General features: G+C 43.9%; 1 protein-coding gene across 4 annotated transcripts in view; it reads right to left on the bottom strand.

Annotated features, from left to right (window-relative positions):
• Positions 1 to 24,708, bottom strand: part of GNB1L (G protein subunit beta 1 like) — a 61,107-nt gene that overhangs the window by 21,296 nt on the left and 15,103 nt on the right. For 3 of the 4 annotated variants that reach the window (XM_048514995.1, XM_048514991.1, XM_048514992.1), the window contains exons 2-5: positions 24,423 to 24,502; positions 9,150 to 9,291; positions 7,306 to 7,431; positions 4,394 to 4,556 (exon numbers count right to left, since the gene is read on the bottom strand). In XM_048514995.1, coding sequence (XP_048370952.1) covers positions 4,394 to 4,556; positions 7,306 to 7,431; positions 9,150 to 9,265 — 405 coding nt within the window. In that variant the 5' untranslated portion in view covers positions 9,266 to 9,291; positions 24,423 to 24,502. The remainder of the gene's footprint in view (positions 1 to 4,393; positions 4,557 to 7,305; positions 7,432 to 9,149; positions 9,292 to 24,422; positions 24,503 to 24,708) is intronic. The other variant, XM_048514993.1, reaches the window with a different exon arrangement.

The raw sequence follows: 24,708 nt of genomic DNA on the forward strand, positions 1-24,708 counted from the left end.
CTCTCCGTTCACTAGGCCATAAAAAACCCAGCACTTTCACCCTGAAACCTGCCTAAACCAGAAAAATCAGCAAGGCTAAGCTGGAGTCTCGTCTGATCAGTTTGTGGATTTGTATTACAAGCACCCAAGGTGGAAACAGACACCCACATCTTTAATTTACTGCTGATGCAAGATTGGAGTAGGGAGATTAAGCATTTTTAAATACCAAGGGCACAATTCTGCAGGAAATTCTGGAGGGCAGGCACCATTGTCATGAAGGCAACTTGCCCAAGAGCTTTAGCAGTGCTCTCCTGCAGTGCCAATTCATTTCAATGGAAATGAATAGACTGTAGACAGTCTAGCCGCCCTGGGGTTTCAGAGTACAGAACTATTACAGGTTGCATCTACACAAGGGTCCCAACCTTTCTGAGCCTGCCAGCACATCTGGATTCTGACATGGCATGGCAGGTGCAGAAAGAAAATTGCCTCCTTTGGAGGTTTTTAAACAGAGGCTGGATGAAGAAGAAGAAGAAGAAGAAGAAGAAGAAGAAGAAGAAGAAGAAGAAGAAGAAGAAGAAGAAGAAGAAGAAGAAGAAGAAGAAGAAGAAGAAGAAGAAGAAGAAGAAGAAGAAGAAGAAGAAGAAGAAGAAGAAGAAGAAGAAGAAGAAGAAGAAGAAGAAGAAGAAGACGACTCAAAGGGGCTTACAATCTCCTTGCCCTTCTCCCCTCACATCAAACACCCTGTGAGGTGGGTGGGGCTGAGAGACGTCAGAAGAACTGTGACTAGCCCAAGGTCACCCAGCTGGCGTGTGTGGGAGTGCACAGGCTAAACTGAATTCCCCAGATAAGCCTCCACAGCTCAAGTGGCAGAGCGGGGAATCAAACCTGGTTCCTCCAGATTCGAATGCACCTGCTCTTAACCACTACGCCACTGCTGCTCCTGAACATGTCAGGGGTGCTTTGATTGTGTGTTCCTGCGTTGCAGGGGGTTGGACTTGATGGCCCTTGGGGTCTCTTCCAACTTTATGATTCTATGAGGGGCTTAGAAAACTTGTCCTAGGAAATCAGGATACAGACACAAGCAAAGTGGTTGGCGAAAAGCTAAGGGGGTGCTTTGTCTGCAGTTTCTTCATCAATGTATCCCATATAATGGAATTATCTCCCATTAGACACTCTCTTTTTCAGCGATCCCCACTTTAAAAAAAAGAGAGACATTCAAATCCCATTAAAATGTGAAGAGCTACGGTATATTCAATAGGAGCACTTTGGATATATAAAGAAATCCTCTTAGTACAAATACAGCTGAAGACAAATAGTCACCTTGGGTCTGTGGCAATGAAGCATCATTTTGGGCTTCAGCAACAGTCAAAGGCTGATTGGAAAGGGGAGGCAGTGTGGTTTAGCCCAACCTTGACAGATCTCAGAAGCTAAGGAGCAGCAGTGGCATAGGAGGTTAAGAGCTCATGTATCTAATCTGGAGGAACCGGGTTTGATTCCCAGCTCTGCCGCCTGAGCTGTGAAGGCTTATCTGGGGAATTCAGATTAGCCTGTGCACTCCCACACACGCCAGCTGGGTGACCTTGGGCTAGTCACAGCTTCTCGGAGCTCTCTCAGCCCCACCTACCTCACAGGGTGTTTGTTGTGAGGGGGGAAGGGCAAGGAGATTGTAAGCTCCTTTGAGTCTCCTGCAGGAGAGAAAGGGGAGATATAAATCCAAACTCTTCTTCTCCTAAGCAAGGACAGTAGTTGCTTTGGAAACCACCCAGGAAGACCCTGCAAAAGAAGGCAGTGGCAAACCACTTCTGCTTCTCATTTGCCTTGACACCCCCTGCCAGGAGGGCTGATTGAAAGGCATGTTCCCTTTCTGCCAGGAAGACCCCCACCTCAAGGGAAAGATCAGCCTTGCTCTCTCCACCGGCTAGAGAACATGATGCCACCGGAAACTTGATTCTGTTCTCCCAGCCAGGAAAAATTCTGCTGTTACTGCTCGTTTCCCTGGAATGGCAGACACAAACGGAAGGACTCTCTGCTTTGCGACACTGGCCGGAGGACGAAGAGGTTTTTAATTTTCATTTTGTTTCAATTTGTTGTAAAGCATTTTAGATATCACTGGGCAGAAAAGCAGGAGCGTAAACCACTAGAAGATATAAAGTAGCAATGAACTGAATCAACCCAGCAAGTCCAAGCGTTTCTGCATCTTCACCGGAGCTCAGCCAGTAATGAAAAAGAATGCTACTGTCACTTCCGTTTTATATCTGATGGCTAGTTTTCGTTATTTGGATTGCTAGCTACTCTGAGTGCTCTGAAAGCCGAAGAATGGTCAAAATCTCTCTAAAAAAATAAAGGCTGCAAAAAGCAAACCAGGCGAAAGTCAGCAAAACGTTTGCTACAGCAAGCAGGACGACAAGGTCCACTTGGGAGAAGCTGACGATCTCAGCCAAGGAATCTGCGTCAGCCTCCAAAATAAATCCCGTCTCACAGATTTTGACAACCGTAACGTAAAACTCAAAGTTCTGTGATTATATGTATACATTTTGTTTTGTTTCGCTGAATAGGAGAAAGCGTTTGTCTTTGCCTGAGGTTAAGAGCATTCCTGGGTGGCGAAAGGTGGCCACAAGACAAAACACACCCAGCCCCTTGCACACATTTATTATGCTCCTGAGATGTTTCTGGCAAATTTGGCAGGAGAAGCGCATGTAAATCGTAATTGGTGATTCAAATGCAATCAAGAACAAATAAATTCCTGTTCAGATTTTATTATTCATAGACTGAACTTGCTTCTAAGGCAGAATTACCCGCTTTGGGCACCAGCCAAGCATAAGCACATATTAAATCTTCATGTTAATCATACACTTCAGTCAAGCCTTGTCCCACCATGTTACTGATTTGAGGACGCAACACCCCTTTTTTTTTTTAAAGGAGCCCACTCCGATTTTAATGGAATGTCTGACACTCTGCTAATCTGAAGGTTTGCACAAGGGAGACATGAATCTTTTTTGTCCGGCGAGACAGCAAGTCCAGGATTTCAGACTGGAGAGTTCAATATAAAATCTGGATTAAAAAAACCCTTCCTATTCTTTAGTTGGGAGAATTTCATTATTATTGTATTTGTGTAATACAAATGAAGGAGTCCCTAAAAATGACATGGGTTCATTTTTTGCCTGGAAGAATCCAAGGAAGAGGGTCTTATGGACATGGTGGTCTCCCCCCCCCCCCCGCCCCCAAATCAGTTGGTTATCAAACCTGAACTTTCCCTAGAAACTATAATGATTTAACAGTTTTGGTCACATTGTGAGAAGGCAACAGTCACTGGACTGGCGGTACTGCTAGGCAAAGTTGAAGGCAACAGGAAAAGAGAAAGGCCCAAGATGAGATTGACTGACCATGAAGGAAGCCACGACCCATAATTTGCAATACCTAAGCAAAGTTGTTAATGATAGGCCATTTTGAAGGACACTGATTCAAGGTTACCATGAGTCGGAACCGACTTGATAGCACTTGGCACACATACACTCACAACCAAGGACAGTGGTGGCGAACCTTTGGCACTCCAGATGTTATAGACTACAATTCCCATCAGCCCCTGCCAGCATGGCCAATTGGCCCTAACCAATTGGCCATGCTGGCAGGGGCCAATGGGAATTGTAGTCTATAACGTCTGGAGTGCCAAAGGTTTGCCACCACGGACCTAGGAAGAGGTCCACTGGGTCAGACCAGCGATCTTGTTTCCTACAGTGGTCAACCAAATGTCTCTGGAAGGTCTACAAGCAACCTTCAAGGAAACAGTCCACACACATTTCAGGTATCAAGTATTAAAATATATTCTGCCTCTGAACATGGATGGTTCATTTACTCATCATAGTGAGTAACCATGGCCATTATCACATCCTGTGGCAGAGAGTTCCACAAGTTAATAAAGTCTGGTATGAACCTACAGTCCATCAATTTTTTGGATGCCCTGGCTGTTGTAGAACATGCAGAAAAGGGTCTCTCTATCCCCTTCCTTTATCTCATGCATAATTAAAAAAAAACCCTATCATGCTCACTTTAGTTACCTTTTTTTTCTAAACAGAAAGGCCCTAAAGGCTTTAACCTGTTCAACTCTTTAGATTCCGGGAGCAGGATATGCAGCAGGGTTATCGGCTGCAAATATTAAAATGTCAGCTAGAGCCACGTTAGGAAAATTCCATTAGCAGCATAAGAGCTTCATCATTTTCTTGGCAGACCTAATTAGTAGACACAAAGAATTCCTTGTGTCTCTTCTTGAGAAGTTATTTTACGTAGATTATGATATTTCCATATTTTGGACCACCTAATGCATGAAGCAAGAGCATGCCAAACATTATCCTTGCTCCAGAGACACAGTAAAAAAGAAAGAAAGAAAGAAAAAAGACAAGGAAAAAAGATCACCCACCTCTTCTAAGTCCTTGCCCGGCATAGCCATTAACCAACGTTTCTCTGCCACTTCCAAGAGGGAGCATTTGCAGAAGCCGGCGTTCTCTGTGCAAACAGAGCTTGTGACATCCTTCCTTCCTTCCGCCAAGTCCCACAAACACACGTTTTGATCACGACCCTGGCTTTGAGCATGAACATTATGCATCAGATTTACTGAATCCCCGTATCTCAACTTCTGTGTACCTTTGGCATCTGTGTACCCTCCGTGCCATCATACAGAACACCCCACATCACAATACACGAATGTCTAATTGCTTTAACATTAAGGCAGACAACTGGTCCACCTGGTCTAATCCGGTAGCAATTTCTAGTGGTCTCAGGAAGGTTTTCCCCTAGCATCTGCTACCCAAAATCCTAGTACTAAAAGTGCCACAGATTGAAACTAGGACCTTTTGCATGCAAAGCAGGTGAGCCACAGTTACTTCTTAAACTGTGTGCGTGCATGTAAAGTGCTGTCAAGTCACAGCTGACTTATGGTGACCCCATAGAGAGCCAGCATAGTGTAGTGAGTAAGAGCAGGTGGATTCTAATCTGGAGAACCGGGTTTGATTCCCCACTTCTCCACCTGATTGGCAGAGGCTTATCTGGTGAACCAGATGTGTTTCTGCACTTCTACATTTCTGCTGGATGACCTGGTCACAGTTCTTTGGAACTCCCTCAGCCCCGCCTACTCCACAAGGTGTCTGTTGTGGGGAGAGGAAGGGAAAGGAGCTTGTAAGCCACCTTACAGGAGAGAAGGAGACTCAAGGTGGCTTACAAGCTCCTTTCCTTTCCTCTCCCCACAACAGACACCTTGTGAGGTAGGTGGGGCTGAGGGAGTTCCGAAGAACTGTGACTAGCCCAAGGTCCCCTAGCAGGAATGTAGGAGTGCGGAAACACATTTAGTTCACTGGATAAGCCTCTGCCACTCAGGTGGAGGAGTGGGGAATCAAACCAAGTTCCCCAGATCAGAATCCACCTACTCTTAGCCACTACACCATGCTGACTCTTAAGCAAGTGTTTACTCAACATAAACCAGTGATCTAATAAAGGTTTCTGTCTCACTTTCTATCTATTATGTTTTGCATTTTTCCAAAGGAAAGATGGCAAAAGTATTCTGAAATGACTTATAAGATTGAAAGTTAAGGGATCCTTCTAGAGAGAATTGTAGCCCTGGAAGATTACAGGTATTTCCAGGCAGACATTTTATGGGGTAGCATATGTGACATGAAAACCATGTAATTATGTTGACAATTCAGATTTAAAATGAGTCTTCTGAGGTGCTAATTGTGGTTATGCAGACGACAACAAATATAAATGTTAATATGGTCTGCCGCAGAAGATGCCTTTTCTCAATAAACATGTCAAAACATCTCCAAGTCGGAACGACCCGCTGGCAAACTGTTCCAACGGAAGGCGGAACATCAACTCAGTCAAAGCAACAACAAATCTTGTGGCATCTTAAAGATGATTGCAGACTGATTGCAGCAGAAGCTTTTAGGGACTTGAGTCTACAGTGTCAGGTGCGCAAAATATTATCCTCAACTGACGGACTGTTTGTTTGTTTTAACAGTTCGTTCCCCATCTTTCAATCAAATGACATCCAACCATGCAGCTTCCAGACAGAATGTAGCTTCTGGCTTGTCTCTTGCGGGGGGAGCGGTTTTTGCGTCAGAAATCAACCGCCAATTTTGATTCAAATACCATTGGGAAATTTCAGATCCAAATACAGCATTCTGGCTGATTGCCGGACACTGCAATCCTGACAGGTGTGGGATAGTGGAGATGACTAGGAATGGTGCCACAAAGGCAGAGCTGTGCCACCTCCACAGGGGCATTGGGCAGCATGGAGATGCCTGGTTTCTTTTTTTAAACCGTCCTGCTGTCAAATTGCCCCATAAGTGAAACAGGCTTACACCACACAAAAGTGTGGTGTAAGTCTGAAGGTCAGGAGGGCGGTATTCCTGGGGTGGAACGCCAATAGAAGTCGACTACCATCAGCTTCACTCTTAACACCACAGCCTGCCCCTTCCTCTACACCAGGGTCCAGTTAGACACCAGTGTAGCTCCATGGCGGTGCCCATTTCCGGGTCTGCTTGCTGCAAAGCTGGAGGGTAGCTGGAGGCTGATGTGTTTGTTTCCCCCGCGGGCAGGGATGCCCCTTATGCTGGCAGAAGGGGCAAATGTATCAACGTGTCCCTTTGCCACTTCCTAAGGCCATTAAGCCCAGCTTCCTCCTGCATCCGGATCAGGCTGCCGATGTTACACGTTTGTCGCTTTGTTCCCAATACCAATAACTGACAGTGGAAAGTGCTGTCGAATCGCAACTGACCTATGGTGACCCCAAAGAGTTTTCAAGGCAAGAGTTGTTCAGAGATAGTGCCCATCCCCCTGGCCCCAGGTGGGCTGAGAGTTCTGAGAAAATTGTGACTGGCCTAAGGTCACCCAGCAGGCTTCATGAGGAGGCGTGGGGAATCAAACCCTGTTCTCCAGATTGGGGTCCACCACTTTTAACCACTGCACCATGCTAGAGCCCACAATACCAATAACTACCTAACCTTAATAACACCAGCCAGAAATATGTGAGCGCAGCAGAAACTGGGATGCTGCCACGATGTTCATGGTAAGATGCTGCGTAGGGATTCAAACAGGGTCAGGCACTCAGTTCCACATTTAACCCCTTCAGGGCTTTCCCCCCTGCTTCTGCATTCAGAAAGCTGTTGTTGGAGTGGAGACTTATATACAAGGTCCCGCCATTATCCTGAAAGGGTTTTTAATCAGTTATTCTTCTCTTTAGGCCCAGATCTGCCACATTTCAAATCTGCATGCCAGATCAGCACAGATATTCAGAACCTCTATAGCATATTGTTTACACGCACATTATATACAAACCTGAGAAGCGCGTTTCGGTTGCCTAAAGTTTTCACCCAGAACACTGATTTTCCACTGTGACCACTCAGCGTTCTGTCAATCCGGCGTGTCTTTATATTCCAGATGTGGATCAGCCCATCTGAAGACCTTACACAAAACAACACAAGGAATAAAAAGGTGATTTATTCGGGAATGCATCCTTTTCCAACGGTGCAGTCATAAACAGAGTTACACACGTCTAATAAGCCCACTGATTACAATGGACTTAGAAGGGCGTAACTCATATTGGGATGGCAGGCCCTGTTCCGACAGCACTGGATGTGCAAGTAGGTTACTGGTCAGTAATTGGCTGACGATCATAGAATCACTTTTCCTTTTAGAAAAAAATTAAGATTCTGAGCCTACTACATTTCACATCAGATTTCACAATCTTGTAAAGCAAAGGGTTAGATTTGAACTAGTCCTTTAACCAGCCCTGGCCTGCACCAAAGGACCAGATGTTTGAGCAAAAGTTAGAGGAGATCGATACTCTGTTCCACATAAAGATGATAGTAGATCGTATATTCCTCTGGCACTGAATAAAGCATGGGCCTTCTTTGTTGTGGAATACGCTGCCTGGGTCTACCCCAGCTTCCCTCATCCGTTTGAAAATAAAAATACATTTTGGCATAAATGCTCTTGAACCAAAGTACCATGTTCTATAATGCACAAAATAATGGCTTTGATAAAGGAAGGGTGTTAAAATGGATGATAATTCTCATATTGGGTCAGGACTATATTTTAATGCAGAAGCATACAACTTTCTCAACTGCTGCACTTCAACTGACCAAATTATCATCTTTATGTAGAACACAGTATAGTACCAGTGTAGCTCAGCAGCACTACCTGGGATGCAATTCCTGTTTAGCTTTAAGGCATCATCTGATTGGCCTTGATTAAATGAACCCAGGGGCTACCATAAAACCTACTCAGCTTTGGCTTTCACTTTCTTGTCAAATTGGACAATTAGTCATGTTGACTGACCTAGTCCAGAATGAATTTGAGCTCCCAGGTCCCCTGACTTTGCCTTACTTCACTTTGCCTTTTGCCTCTGGCTCCTGTCAGACCACCTTCCTCCATGCTACACAATCCAGAAAAGGAACCTGGGCATGTAATCAATTTGTTGGAGGTGGTTTGCCATTGTCTGCCTCCATGTCCCAACCTTGATATTCCACAGGGAGATCATTTGCCAGGGTCCAAGGCTGCGAGTGTGTGACTGGCCCAAGGTCAGCCAGCAAGTTTCCATGGCAAACTGGGAATTTTTGAACCTGGGTTTCCCAGATCCTACCTTGACACATTAACACAAGGGTGTCCAACTCTGGCGCTTCAAGGGTGTCCAACTCTGGCTACCAATCTTGATCCTCTTTGATCTGAGATTGCAAATGCCTTAACAGTCCAGGTGCTTGGGAGCAACAGCTGCAGAAGGCCATTGCATTCACATCCTGCAGGTGAGCTCCCAAAGGCACCTGGTGGGCCACTGCGAGTAGCAGAGAGCTGGACTAGATGGACTCTGGTCTGATCCAGCTGGCTTGGTCTTATGTTCATGGACTACAATTCCCATCAGCCCCTGCTGGCATGGCCAATTGGCCGTGTCAGTAGGGGCTGATGGGAATTGTAGTCCATGAACACCTGAAGCGCCAGAATTGGACATCTCTGCATTAACCACTACACCATACTGGAACCCACTTGGTAATTACCAAGCCATGACTGAGGGGAAGAGAAAAAAAGCGGGAATGAGACACAGGCTCCTCTGGATGCGTTCACAGAATAACAAAACACAGTTCAACGATATCTGAACTGCCGCATATTGTCCTTCCTGCACTCACCCCGAGAAAAGAATGGGAAGCTCAGGTCCTGGATCTGCACAATGAAAGCACAGAGTATTGACTGCATCATTCGCCCCTCGGAGAACATACTGTGGATCTGGAGGGGGGAGAGCCATAACGGTCCAAGGTATAGAAACAGCACCTGTGGAAGAAAACAAAGCAGAGATGAGCACAGCTCTTACTGGGTGTATTTTATCCATGTCCTTTATTGCTGACCAGAATATGCCCCTCTGAACTTCAGAAAGGAAAGGAGGTACATTTTTAAATAAGTAAAATAAATCTGCTTTAGGATTACAACTGAGATGTAAACTGGAAACTGAGGCAGTTTTCATCCCCAATCCATGTTTAGATTTAGAGGTTTTTGTTTGAGGGCCATGATGAACTACATTTTGAAGGTATGGCTGTGTGTTCTTCCTGGGTTTTGATAACTGTCTATTATACAGCTTTGGATCAGGGGGTTTGCTGTCACTGAATGAGTTCTACCCTATTATCCTTATGCTAAGCAAAGAGGATGAGTCCCACGCAATTTAATTCACTCAATCGTCAATATTTATGACACTGCCTGTCAAACTTGCACGATTGGTAAGATTCAGTGGATTCAAGATTCAAAGGAGAGATTCAGCGGTGTCTTTATGTATCACCCTTATTACAATGCTGTTACAGAAGATCATGTCGACACTAAGGGTCCTTTTAACTCCACCATGGCATCAATAACTTTGCAGAGACCTTAAAAATGGCAGCAGCGTAGCTCTGTAAGTATTTTGTTTCTGTGCCATGACTCAGAGAAAACAACAGCAAAAACCAGCCACTGGGTGTTGTCCTTTAAGGACAGGAAGGATTTTGAAGCAATATTCCAGAAGAGGGAGGGAGCAGAGTCACCCCACAGGCTATCTAAAATTACAAGGCAGGATTTAAGAGAGATTTCTCCCCCTAATTACCAACACAGAGTTTCGCTGACAGCTAAGTCTGTGTGTGAATATGGGGAGGGTTTCAACTGGCGTGAAAACGATGTTCTAAAATGCAAGTCTTTTACAAAGACACTATCCTTTAAAAAAAAAAACCTTAAAATAAAACAGGGAAAAACAGATGCAAATATGCTAGACCAGAGGTGTCCAACTGTGGTGCTTCAGATGTTCATGGACTACAATTCCCATCAGCCCCTGCTGGCATGAAAGCGCCAGAGTTGGACACCCCTGCACTAGACCCATTTCTAAAGTCGAATATATTTTTGTTTGCCGCATAACTCCAACTCAGGGGTCTGCAACCCACGGCTCTCCAGATGTTAATGAACTACAATTCCCATCAGCCCTGCCACTTGGGCATGCTGGCAAGGGCTGATGGGTATTGCAGTCCAACATCTGGAGAGCCGTAGGTTGCAGACCCCTGCTCTAACTAATGTTAACACACTATACCTGGGTAGATCAAACTAAATCTTTCTTTGTAGTTCTAAATCTGTAATTTGCTCATTTTTGTTGAGAAACCAGATTTTTACCCGCAAATGGCAGAAGATGGCTCACATATACTTCCCCGAAAAAGGCATACTGGAGCTTGGATTAACTAGATTCACCATACTGCATGATAATTGAGGCAATGCCCAATTGATGCCACCAACAGAAACAGGAATAGCCTCACAAGAAAAGACTTGAGCCTGTATAGCCTTTCAGTCCTGCTGAATTTTTTCCGTCATATCCGTCTCTGTATCTCTGTCAAACAAAGAGAGCCCTTCATGAATCACAAAAAATGGGCCACAGTCCATGAAAACATGTGCCATAATGTCTATGTTACCATAAGGCCCTATTATATTGAGCATCATGTAAAACAGTTTTCCACCATAAAATAACAAGAAAAGCCTGCTCCAAGAATCTTCCTGTCCTTTAAAGAAGTGCCAGCCGAAGGATTTTATTTACACCTGTTAAAGTCACAGAGCACTAGATATACAAAACAGGTAGACGTAATGGAGAAGTTTCTCACAGTGAGAATGATTGTCCATTTGTTGATGATATCTTTAAAAGAATTAAAAACAAAAAGCATACCTGTAGAATAATTAAAGCCAGAGCCGCAATAAGCTCAAAAACATAAAAAACAGTCATCAATACATGCCACAGAAGGGAGTGCTCACTGAGGGAATGCCAAACAAAACCAACAAAAAAGCCTTCACCTGCTGGGAGAAGATAGGATGAACAGCAGTTGCCAGGGATGCTAAGTTTAGGCTGTTCTTGCATTGATCAGAGGGCTTGATTAGATGGCCTGCATGGCCCCTTCTGCACACACAAAATAATGTGTTTTCAAACCACTTTCACAACTGTTTGCAAGTGGATTTTGCTATTCCGCACAGCTTCAAAGAGCACTGAAAGCAGTTTGAAAGTGCATTATTCTGCATGTGTGGAATGAGCCTAAGATTCTATTAGATGGCAGCCAGTGGAAGTCAGGATGTTGCCAAATCAACAAAAGTTGCCTTCAGTCAGGTGATAAAAAAAGCCTTCAATGAAATGTACAGGACATTACAAGCGCATTTTCCCACTTTCACTGGTTGGGAGAGTCATTTCAGAGCTGTGGTTGAGTGGAAGGATGTGGACTATACATAATCCCAGATTCAAACCCAGTTAAAGTATTTCAGGTAGAAGGTCTTAAGATTCTGGAAAGACACTGCCAGTCAGAGTGGACAAGTTTGAGCAAGACATCATCTAAATCAACATGAGGCAACTTGATTTGTTCACAGATATTCATGCTGGTTACTAGAAAACAGCATGTTCGAGTTACTAGTATGTCCTATGTGCCGGGAATTAAATGAATTTACAAATCAGTCAACAGACCACAAAATAGTTTTCTGGTTTTCCTCTTAGCCTAATCAAGATGCAAAGGAAGCTGGACAGGAGAAAATGGGAAAGCAAAGAGCCACGTATCAGGGCCAAGCTTCTTAAAGGGTAAGGCAAACGGGAAAATAAGTAAATCGGAACCTCTCATCACCCCAACGGACCGACTGAAGAGACCCAATCTGAAGAATATGCTGTGTCTTTTGAAAAGGGTTCTTTGAAACTGTGGATATAATGCAAACTCTTTACCAGTTATGCCTATAGGGAGCAATCTATATTTTGAGAGCTAAAGAATCCAAACAACTGGAATGAAGGTTTGGTTTGCACCAGCACTTTGAAGACCGGTGTGTAATTCTTTAATCTTACTTTCCATTGCAAGGAGGGCACCTGGTGGGTAAGGAATTTCCAAAGAATAACAGGGATTTCATATATTTGATCAGTAGCACACCTGGATGTGTCAAATACTTTGCAGCAATAATTACAGTGGCACACCTGTTGGTTTAAGCTCCCAATTGGTTTGCCAGATGTATCCAGAGAGATTTATTTCTGGTGTACCTGACACTTTCTTCCCTGGATCTTGGGTCTTGACTAGGCTGGAAGTAAACATAAAATCATATTTTGCGTCTTAGCTCAAAATGCTGGGATTATTACGCTGTAGGGGAGGTTGGGGGAGAGGGGTTGCACGATATTTTACCAGCGGTTTTGTTTTTGCTCCAACGTGTGATGGAAATGCATGTGACAAGAGTGGGAACAGGAGGATTGCTGAATTCTATCAGAGTTTTTCCTGTGGGAATCAGTTGATGTTTTTAATTCTTGGTGTGGGTTTTTTTAAAGGGTTTTTTTGACATCTGCATATTTCAAAGCAATGAATTGGAAACTTAAAATTCCTGCGATATGGTGAAATTACAGCTCTGAAATTCCATGGGTTCTTTGAGAAAGGATATTTGCAGGGTTGATCTGAGACATTAAAAGTGCAGTCCCAGACAGAGTTGCTCCAGTCTAAGCCCACTGAAATTAATAGCTTAGGCTGAAGAAATTCTGCATAGGACTGCACTGTAAAAACATACAAAATAGGTGAAGCAAATTTGTTTTTCTGATCTTCTTGGTGTTGATGGAGCAATATGTCAGGTTTTGAACTCCAAGAAGAAGCGGTCTCTTGCTGCAAACTGCACATGCTGTGTCAGAACTGGGCTACTCCATTAGCCAGCCTGGTGCAGTGGTTAAGAGCGATGGACTCCATCTGGAGAACCAAGTTTGATTCCTGCTCCTCCACATGAGTGGCTGATTCTTGTCTGGTAAATAGGATTTGTTTCCTTGCTTCTATGCATGAAGCTTGCTGGGTGACCTAGGGCTAGTAGTCACAGTTCTCTCAGAACTCTCTCAGCCCCACCTACTTCACAAGGTTCCTGTTGTGGGTTTAACAAACAACAAATCCTGGGATGCTCTAGAGCAGGGGTAGGGAACCTACGGCTCGAGAGCCCCATGCGGCTCTTCTGCCCTTGCACTGTGGCTCCATGAGCCAAGCCGCCGGCCCCATCCTTGCCCACCCTGCAGGCAGCAGGGCGGGCGCACCAACTGCCCGCGGTCGGCTGGGCCGCGCTGTGGACTTCCCCTCAACGGCCGGTGAGGCCGAGCCGCCGGCTTCATCCTTGGGCACCCTGCAGGCAGCAGGGCGGGTGCATCCATGCGCTTCTCAGAATTAGCAGAGTAAAAGGTAAAAAAACCCCAATATATACAGTGTTATCTTTATTTTAAATGTCAAAAATTATTTGCGGCTCCAAGTGTTTTCTTTTCCTGTGGAAAACGGGTCCAAATGGCTCTTTGAGTGTTAAAGGTTCCCTACCCCTGCTCTAGAGCAAATGGCCAGGTTTTTATGCATGGTCATAAACAAACGATCTTAATTTTGCTTTGCATTTTGTCTTTCAATTTTTGTATTTTATTATAAATCTTTGTTTTATGCCATTAAAGGTTATCTGTATCTTTACCTGTTGTGGGGAGAGGAAGGGAAAGGAGTTTGTAAACCACTTTGATATGTGTTATGATTACGAAAGTGGGTATAAATCCAAATTCTTCTTAAATGATGCAAAATCCCATGGTAGGATCCTAGTTTCAACAAGCTGTACACAGCAGTATAGACCTACAACACATTTTCATATAGCTTTAAAAAATTACAAAAATGGTGAGGTGATTAGGATTTGTGGCAGCAATAATTTTAAAGTGTGTATATACGTGTGAGTGTAGTACCAACAAGTTGCAGCTGACAGCAATCCCAGAAAGGTGCTTTCCAGGCAAGAGAGAAGCAGAGGTGGTTTTGCCATCACCTTCCTCTGCAGAGTCTCCCACGGCAGCCTCTCATCCAAGCACTGACCATGCTCAGTTTCCAAAGTCTAGCGAGATTCAGCCATACTATATTATGCCAGTGTGGTGTAGTGGTTATGAGAAGGCGGATTCTAATCTGGAGAACAGGGTTCGATTCCCCACTCCTCCACCTGAGTGGCAGAAGCTTATCTGGTGAACCAGATGTGTCTCTGCCCTCCTGCATTCCTGCTGGGTGACCTTGGGCTAGTCACAGTCCTCTCCGAACTCTCTCAGCTTCACCTACCTCACAAAGTGCCTGCTGTGGGGAGAGGAAGGGAAAGGAGCTTGTAAGCCACCTTGAGTCTCTTTGCAGGAGAGAAAGGTCTCCTCCTCCTCCTTCTTCTGCCACATCCTGGTTATAAGTCTGGTTATAAAACCCTGAAGGCTGAAAAATAAGCCGGGCTTCTAAACATTTGGGTTAGCTCATCAACTGAAGAAAATCTGTCAAGGCCTGTCTTAATCCCTTTGCAATACTCTGAAGATTACCAATCTGCTCTTTGACAGATTCATTCAGACAGCCAGGTGGGACTCCACCCACAGGGACTTACAGCCAATACTGTATTTGAATCAAGAACATTCACATGATCGCTGGAACGCTTCCTGATGTTAGTGTGGGTACACGTGTATCTCATTACGCAAAGTCTCTGGTTTAAAAAAATGTGGTGAGGGTGCGAAAGCAGCATTTGTGTCCCCGCAGCCAGATGAACCACAGTTCAGGATTACGACTAACCTTAAAGAGTTTGGATTTATACCCCACTTTTCTCAACTGTGAGGAGACTCAAAGGAGCTTGCAGACTCATTTTCCTTCCTCTCCCTGTAACAGACTCCTTGTAAGGTAGGTAGGGCTGAGAGAGTTCTGAAAGAACTGTGGCTAGCCCAAGGTCACCCAGCAGGCTTCATGTGGAGGAGCGGAGAAGCAAATCCAGTTCATTAGATTAGCGTCTGTTGTTCACGTGGGGGGGGGGGAGGTGCCAAAGCTGCCTTTCACAACAGATGGCAAAAGTGATTAATACCCTGTTTTCCCGAATATAAGACATCCCCTGAAAATAAGACGTAGTAGAGGTTTTGCTGAAGTGCGAAATATAAGGCATCCCCCGAAAGTAAGACATTGCAAAGTTTTTGTTTGGAAGCATGCCTAACGAACAGAACACAGAAAAATAAGACATCCCCTGAAAATAAGACATAGCACATCTTTGGGAGCAAAAATTAATATAAGACACTGTCTTATTTTCGGGGAAACACGGTAATACCCACCATGACCATCCACGATAGTATACAACCATATTCCCTCAGCCAAGTAGGTGTACACTAAAACCTGAGCTACTTCCGCACTCCCTGCCCCAGTCTGCTGCTGCTCCTGCCACCATTTCCTTACCTAATCACTCAAGAAAGGGAGGAAAGAGCAAGTCCTCACCTGCCATTTTTTTCCACCTCTCTCCATTTCAGCCACACCCCAAGTCTGCTTTCTCTGGCTCTCTCTTGCACTTTCTCTGTTATCAGTCCTTATCTCAGGAATCCTTTTCCTACAGATCGGCCGCTTCTTTGCATGTATTTGAGTAACTCTTAAAGGATTCTCTTGCACAGGCATTCCCAGACTAATTTTTCTTCCTGTTGATGACATTTTTTTCTGGGAGTTTTTTTTAATTCCTTCCCCCTTTCCAATCCTTTCTCTTTTCCCTAGATGGCTTGTGCCTTTCACGGTGAGGCTGGGAAGTCGCAGCAATCTTGGAGTTGCTGGGCCAAGAGCCCTCTGCACTCCTGGTGCCAGGAAAGCGGCTACCTGGTCGGAACTGGGCCACAGCTAGCGTTACCAGCCGCCAGGTGAGCCCTGGAGACCTCCCAGAATTACAGCTGATTGCCAGATGACAGAGATCAATTCCTCTGGAGATGATGGCTGTTTTGGAAGGGGGGGGTTGGTGTTATGCCCTACTGAGATCCCTCCCTCCCCCAAATCCCACCCCCCTCCCCAAGCTCCACCTCCAAACCTCCAGGAACTTCCCAATCTTGAGTTGGCAACCCTTGCCATAGCAATGATGACACTAAACAGCCTGCAATTATATCTGTTGAATTATTATCACCATGATCCAGGTCCAAGACAAGCCACCCTGTAGCATCACCAACAGGGTAGGTCTGTGGTGGAATTCTAAAATTCCAACCACCGGTTCCCCCAGCCCCACCGTGCACCCCCTCTGCCGCCCACTTATCTGGTTGCTGTGCTGCACCCCCTTTCCAATGTTGGGGGGGAGGTGAGGGAAGTTAGCGGGGGCGGCGGCGATTGGCCTGTGTGCCTCTGGGCCGGCAGCACAGCTACCTTGGTGGGATTCCAGCTGGTTAGCTACCAGTTCAGGAGAACCGGTGCGAACTGGCTGAATCCCACCTCTGGGTAGGAGGTACATGGCTCATTCTGCTCCTGGATGCTACTTGCTCTCCAGGACAGTAGCCCTGTTCACCCCTGGTATCTTTTAGCCTGTGACCCTTTGGACGAGGGCCCTTTGTGATTTGCTCCAAGTATAAAGTGCCTACCTGAAGTTGCTATTTCCAAACATTTTAGCAAGAACACAACTGAAGCATTTTCTACGCTAGAATATGCTAGCAATTTCTCCATTTAATTCAGTTTCTCATCACTTCCTTGAATTGGGAGGAGCCATACGAGAATTGTTTCCAAATTGCATTTGGTACAGACTGCTCACTTCAACATCACTGAATGCTGTGCTCTGCGTTTACGTTTTGAAGGCTTACTGCTAAGTAAAGAAAGGTATGTCTAAGATATACTTGCAAAGTACAAAGAGATCTGGATCTTTAAATGCAATTATTAATCATCAGGCCAGGAACTAATTAAGTTAAGTATTGTAGTTTGGTACACTTACAATTGAAATCACAGGAGAATTAGTCCGTATGCTGCAGCAAAAACAAGAATGTCTTGTGGCACCTTAAAAGCTTATTCATTGTGACACACAGGTTCATAAGCCAGAGCTTTAGTTTAAATATTCCTTGTCTTGATTCACAAAGACACACAGTCACTGCTTGTAGAATATAACCATTTTAAATACCAAGCAGCTTTTTTCTCCATTTTTTTCTCACAAGGACTCTGGTTAGGATGACAGTATGTGACTGGTCCGAGGTCACTGATCCAGAGTGGGTCTGCAAACCATGGTTTGAATACAAAACTAGTAACGGTTTGCCTGACTCAGACGACAGAAACACTACAGACAGGAGACAAAAACTTTGTACAACTGGACAGAGGGACTTTCCCTTTCCAAGCTCACAGCCAATTCCTGTTCCTCTATGCTATCATCTGAACCTTGGAAACAGTGCCTCAGCCAAAGGAATCGGATGGAAGGAGATGAATTGTCCACTGAATAGCAACACAGTTGAGTTTTCAGAAAGTATTTCAAGCAGCTTTTATCAGCTTCCTCTCTCACTAACACAGACAAAAAGAAATGCTATTTTGAGAGTAAAAACAACCCCCCAGAAAGTAACAAAACAAAAACCAGCAAACCTTATATCAATGAGGGATTTTCAGAAAATTTGGAACCTGAGATGTTGCCTTAAGCATCCTTTCCAAGTGTTTCCATCTGCGTGTTATGAAATTTCACTATAACTATTTTCCATATGAAAACATGCATTCAGCATGGGAACAAGACTAAGAATGATGGTAATTATTTTTAGGACACCAACAGCATATGGATCTCATTGCCACATATATTTTAGTCACAGAAACCCCAAAAAGCTATTAATCTATGTGTACGCCCCTTATATTAATGTAAACATTAATCATTCTAATACTCCTTGTGTGCCGCAGTGATCATTTTTTGCCTGTCTCTCATTTTGACACATTCACCTTCAGCTATCAGCTGGTTGACCTTTTTCCAAACATTTGCACCACTGAAAATCTCCCAAAAGCTTACAGCCAAATATCCTGGCAAAATGCAAATGTCCACGTCCCCTTCCTCCTAAGCCAAGGGTAGTTTCGAGACACAGAAAAGCCCTGCATTTGGTATGGCGCATTGCATGCGCTTTGAAACATGTAAAATTTAAAATGCAGCATGAAAACAGCTGAAACTGAACAGATTTTTTTTTCCATACGCAGGTTTAACTTTGTAGATTAGGGGGAGAAAAGAAAATGCAGCTGTTCTGTTTTATGAAGCCATAAATTCCCTGATAAAATGCAATGATGAAATTTAAGAAAGCCAAAACAAACCCCGCTATAATTTAACTCCGAGGCCCAGGGCTTGTTTGCACTACTTTCTTGCCTCAGACTAATCTCAGTTTGATGCAAACAGAATGCACATCTAACCCACCAGGCCCCTGTGAATCACAGCTGGGAAGTCCTCCAGCCAAGGGGTCAAGCATGTGGAGACAGAAACGCCACATTTGCTAGTCACTCGGACTCAGTCCCTGCAGTTGACTCGGTGGTGGTCCCCGGCTCCTCAATGATGCGGCTGGCCTCCACACAGGCCAGGACTTTCACAGCGCTGGCCCTGGCCTGGTGGAACACCCTCCCACCAACTGTCCGGGCCCTGCGGGACCTTGGTGAGTTCCGCAAGGCCTGTAAGACTGTGTTGTTCCACCTAGCCTTTGGAGTGTCCAGCTGCTGATATGGTTTAGCAAACTCAGGGAGCTCCTGCTTTGGCACTGGTACAACAGAGCTCCTCATATTGAGGGGCCTGCCGTCCCCCCCTTCTTGGGGTGGGTTTTTAAATTGAGCCTGGACGCCTCTTGTTTAATTTGCTAATTGTTAGCCGCTGTTTTTATGTATTTTAAGATGTTTTATTGACGGAGCCTATGTATGTATTGTACCGGATTTGCTCCTGCTTATTGTTTATATATTATGTTGTTCACCGCCCGGAGCCCTCTGGGGATCGGGCGGTATAGAAATTGAATAAATAATAATAATAATAATAATAGCCTCTCTTTCATCTCTCCTCCTATGTCCATCTCCCCAAGTGATGAGCGTGTGACTTCCCCATCTTCTATTTTCTTTTTAAGCCTCCTTACTAAGTGTCATTGGCCAGCGCTACTATCCCTAGACCTTTGCAGATGAAGATTTGGTGAAATCAAACCAACTTCTGAAACTCAGCACACCAACCACACAAATATGGGTCAATGAGTCCAGGGAGCTGTAAGTCAAAGAGGTGACTTACAGCTCCCTGGACTCATTGTCCAATGACTATTTAACTCATACTCTCCACTGCCTCTGTGCCTTCTCCATCCTTTGCCTGAGATTCTTCTTGCCAGTCCACCATCTCACTGTCTCATCCCTCTTTCACTCACGTCTCTATCTCTTCTTCATCCTTTCTAACTTCGCATTTTTTCCTTCCCATCTGTGTCCTCCCCCCCCGCCAACCTCCATCTTCTGTCTTCCTTTATCAACTTCCTCCCACCTGTTCTCAGGTCTTTGTCTCTCACAACCACTCTGCCTCTTGGCTCCCTCACCTCCTATCCTTCTTCCCATTAAGCTACCTGGTTTCTTTGGTCTCTGAGCACTTTGACTACTAACAGCTCACCTTGGTGCACTTTCTACCCCTAACCAAACTGAGCTGCTTCTCCAACAGGGCACCTGACGTTACCAGTAATCTATTTCTGACAGGAAAACACTGCAGGAAGAATGACCAGCCTCATTATTTCTACATCTTCAGTGCCTGGCCAGTTTCCTGACCAGCCAGGAAAACTCCAACATAAGGGACTGTTAATCTCTGAACTGCTCTCTCCAGGAGCTATTTACCTTATTTTTATTTTTTTTATTTATAGCCTGCCTTTCTCACAGGGACTCGAGGTGGATTACATATAATGAGTCAACAAAATGAGACATTGAAATGAGAGGGGAAGACTCTAATCTGGAGAACCGGGTTCAATTTCCCACTCTTCCACATGAAGACTGCTGGGTGGCCGTGGGCCAATCTCAGTTCTCTCAGAACTCAGCCCACGAGGCAGGCAGGCAATGGCAAACCATCTCTGAATATCTCTTGCCTTGAAAACCCTTATGAGGTCACCGTAAGTCAGCTGTGACTTGACAGCACACACACATCTCTTTCTCTCTCTCTGGCCCCTTCCGCACATGCAGGATAATGCACTTTCAATCCATTTTCACAACTATTTGCAAGCGGATTTTGCTATTCCGCACAGCTGCCAAGTACATTGAAAGTGGATTGAAAGTGCATTATCCTGCATGTGTGGAAGGAACCTCTCTCTCTCTCGCACACACACACACACACGGTGAGCTAGTGTTCCCTGCCTGAACATTCCCACTGAGCGTTTTCCCCACCCCAGTACCACTCTCAAATATCCAGAAATTCCCCAGACTAGAGGTGGCAATCCTAAAGTCTACCTCCATGAAAAAAGCACAGTTTAAAAAAAAATCATCCTGAGTACTGAGATCGAAGGTTAACATGTCACTGCAATTTGTGGCTAAAGGCACAGGTGCCCTCCTCTGAGCACCCCCACATTCACAGCAGGTGGGGAACCGGTCTAGGCTGAAGCAACCCAAGCGAGTGTTCTGCGAGGATCAGGTGGGCTTAAATGAGAACCGTGTGGATGTGCACTAACAGAAGTTCACAGAAGAAAGGCAAAGCTCCTTGCCTAATTAAAGAGTGCAAAAATGCACAGCATTAGGTGGAAAAGGGGTTGTGTGCGGATCCTTCCCTGGACGTTCAGGCTTAGGAGAAAATTCAGGTCTGCACACTTGATAAATCATGGCAATCTGGCAGAAAATTGATAAGCCGGCAGCCACTGAAAGATTATTTTGAGAGGGCTTTCCAGTTCAGCCACGCCAAGCCGTCTGTCAGTCAGAGATCAGCCAGCCAAGCCCCCTTAATTAGGGGTGCAGCCACAGCAGGTACAAACCTCTCGTACGCAACAGCAAAATAGAGTTCAAGATGTCCTCAGACAACACGGGTTTAATTAAACACCTTCCGGACATTTTAGCAGACGTTTCCTGAAACAATCTCATTTAAGGGAAAGCTCTTTTTTTAAAAAAAGAAAAAGATGACAGAGAAGAAGCACATCAAGTTGTTCATTTCAGATACTATAATCAAGGCCCGAACGGCAATTAAGCACTCCATAATTTCCAGCAATTTAAAGCTGCTCTTCACTTGAAAACTAATTAATTCTAGACAAATATTTTTCCCATGACAAAGTTTTTTTTTATGATTACCGGATTGATTTGCTTTTAATTACTCTTTAATTAATCTAGCCTTTGTACAACATTAGAGTATTTTTCTGGCATCTGACCAGTGGAGATAGTAAGCCGAATGCAATTTGGTTACGCAACAGCCTGACACAAAAAAAGCCACTTTCAACGCCCCGTTTATTTATTTGCCTGTTCTATTACTTTTCTTTCCCACCCACAGGGCAGAAGAACATGATACATGATAGACACCCGATATCATTCTTTCCTTCTAAAGGTAATCCACATTGTTTTGGGTTGTTTTTTTTTAAAGCATTTGACTTCAAGAAGAGTGATGTCTTTTGTACCAAAAATTATAACGCTTTATGAAAAAACTGGCAAAGAATTTAATTTGTCAGCTAGAGGCATCATAATTCTTTCTGATTAAAATTAACCTAATTGGACTAAGACTGACTCAAGCCCCATTTTTCAAAATGAAGTTTCAAACAGGTATCATTCAGAAAGGTATGAACATTTTGTTGTTACCGACTTAACCTTAGATAAACTTCCCAATGCTTATCATAAAACCTATCCCGAAACAGAAGCATACAAGAAAAATGGATAAGATCAGCCAGTTATTTATTTAGAAAATCTGTTTCCCGCCTTCCTGCTGCAACAGTGGCACTGAAGACAGCTCTCAAAATCAAGTAACAAAAAATCTGAAGATTTAAAATACATAAGCAGCTAACTTCATTCCATTATTCACAGAAGAATAACTGCAGTGAATATTAAAATGAATGAAAAAGCATAGGTAATAAATTAACTCTGATCGTCTTAGTTTTCCCAGATTCATGCTGCGGTATTACTGAGGACTTGTGAAATGCCAGAAAGCACTATAATAACATAAAATTCCAAATGAGATATGTTGAGCGTCAGGGGGGCTGCATAAAAGTTGGTACTCACTTGATACAAATCCAGTTTGCTAGATTTCTGCCCACATCTGGCTTTTTCTGACACAGTGATGGCCTTTCAGAGTACCAACACTGTGGTTATGCCAGAATTAGTATGTAATAATTAATATGGGTTTTATGATATTGCTGCTGTGCTGTGTTTTAATGTTGTTTAGGATTCTGATATTTATTATGTATTGTTTTTGTTGTTTCCTGTTGTACACTGCCCAGAGCCCTTCAGGGGTGGGCAGTCTAATAAATTTAATTAATAATAATAATAAGAAGAACCCAGATTTGGCAGAAACCAAACAAAAAGCAAGACCTCGAATACATTATACAATATTACTTTTGGCAAGCTTCATTCTTCTTATCAGGTACGAACTGCAATCAACAAAGACATGGCATGAATATGGTATGATATGAATTCCAATTTCCTTTTTCGCTGTGTATGTGCTATGATTTGCCTTGAGGTTAATGAATGGCTGGCAACCCATTCCAGCCCTCATTTAAATAAGCTCGCACAAATATGATGCTGCTCTGTGGTAGATGATGAAAAAAGGACGGAAGGGGAAGGTGCCCTGCAGAGACTGGGAATGAAGGTGCAAAGCCAAGATGTACCCCAAGGCCAAAAGATACCAAAAAAGGAAACTTGCAGTGAAACTAAATGAAGTTTCATCAGTTGAACCATTCGGCAATATACGAACTTGAACTTCCAGCCTTTAAATGAGTTCTGAACAACTTCTTGTTGTGGCTGAGCCAGCGGGAACGGAACTGTCAGTCTTTCATCAGATAATCAGAACAGGTCGGGTTCCAACCAAATTTACGGAGGACTTTTACCTGCTCTATTATCTCAAACCAGAAAATCTAGACCAAAAGCATGGCCACATTTACCACAAAATGGAAATGCTTGTAAATATTTAAACATTAGTTAAAATGCCTGCATTGTTAACAACAAATTAATAATTGAGTTGTGTTCCTTCGTTATCAATCACCACTGTATTTCTTGGCCGGGGTGGGGAGAGATAACAAGGTCAAAATTGGCAAAAGGAAGGAAGCAGCATCAATTAAAAAGACATCATATAAAAACCTGGAGAGCTCCTTCAGTTGCAAGTGAAAGGTTGTGATTTGGTAACCAGAGGGTGTCTTTAGCTGTTTTTCTACATGATCAGATAATTCTAATTATACGGGCAGGTGCTGAGATGGTGAGTGAAAGAAGCTATTGGACTGCTATATAAGAACAACTGGTGTATCATATCCCGGCCCTATCTAGTTCTGTTTCCCACAATAAAATGTCTCTGGGCAGCCCTCTCAAGGAAGTATCTCTCATTGTCATCTCCCAACAAATAGTATTCAAAGGCATTCTGCATTTGAAAACTGAGGTTCCATCTTAACCACCATGGCTAATAAACACTGATAGATGCCTTCATAGATTTGCCTAATCCCCTTCTATAGCAATTTATTATGGCTATCACCTAATCTTGAGTTACCAGATTCCATGATTTAATTATGCGTGGTATGAAGTGCTTTCCTTTGTCTCGAATCTGCTGCCAATTGGTTTCATACAGGACCTCAACAAAAACCTCTTTCTACCCCCTTTCTCTAAAATACTTAAGTTCTTAAGATCTGAAAAATCTGCTGCCCTGGTTGGTCAATTCTAAAATGACTTTTCTGTGTCTTTATTTTGATCATATGTTTATTCTCTAATCACTATGGCAAGTGTTCCTGGGGTTATTTGTTTACAAGACCCCATCACAGCAATAGAAAATGGGTATACTTTACAGGGGGCTAGGTGTCCAGAAAGGCCTCGCCTGGGATTGCAAGCCTGTTGCTATATGATCTACTTAATGCCATTTCAAGAAACAATACAGAACATTCTCTTTCATGGCTCATGCGACTGTACTATCGAACAGGATCAAAGGGAGAGATCCCATATTACAAGTATATACCAGGTTTTAAAAAATGATGCTCGGATGTTGCTCATTTGGAATGTGTGTTTTTCCCCTGTTGGTATGCAACTGATGACCTCTGTCTTTTGTCAGTACCTTACCTGTATTGTACTTGTTGAATCTCTAAAGGAGAGCCAAAGTTCTAAATCATCTTCCGTTTCCAAGAGGACAGCAGGCACAGCTAGAAAGTGGAAAAAATGACTGTTGTCACTGTGACAGGAAGGAGTCAGCCACGGCTTAATTCCCAAACCACCGTAACTGCCACCAAGACGAGACAGTGATACCTCATTGACTTCGTTCCAAGTAGTCCAATCAGATTCTCCATCTGTAACTCAAACTTTAAAACCTATGACAATTTTTGGAAATGGGATTAATTTAGTCATTTCT

Source organism: Sphaerodactylus townsendi, linkage group LG13 (assembly GCF_021028975.2).
Source record: "Sphaerodactylus townsendi isolate TG3544 linkage group LG13, MPM_Stown_v2.3, whole genome shotgun sequence".
NCBI classification, from domain to species: Eukaryota; Metazoa; Chordata; class Lepidosauria; order Squamata; family Sphaerodactylidae; genus Sphaerodactylus; species Sphaerodactylus townsendi.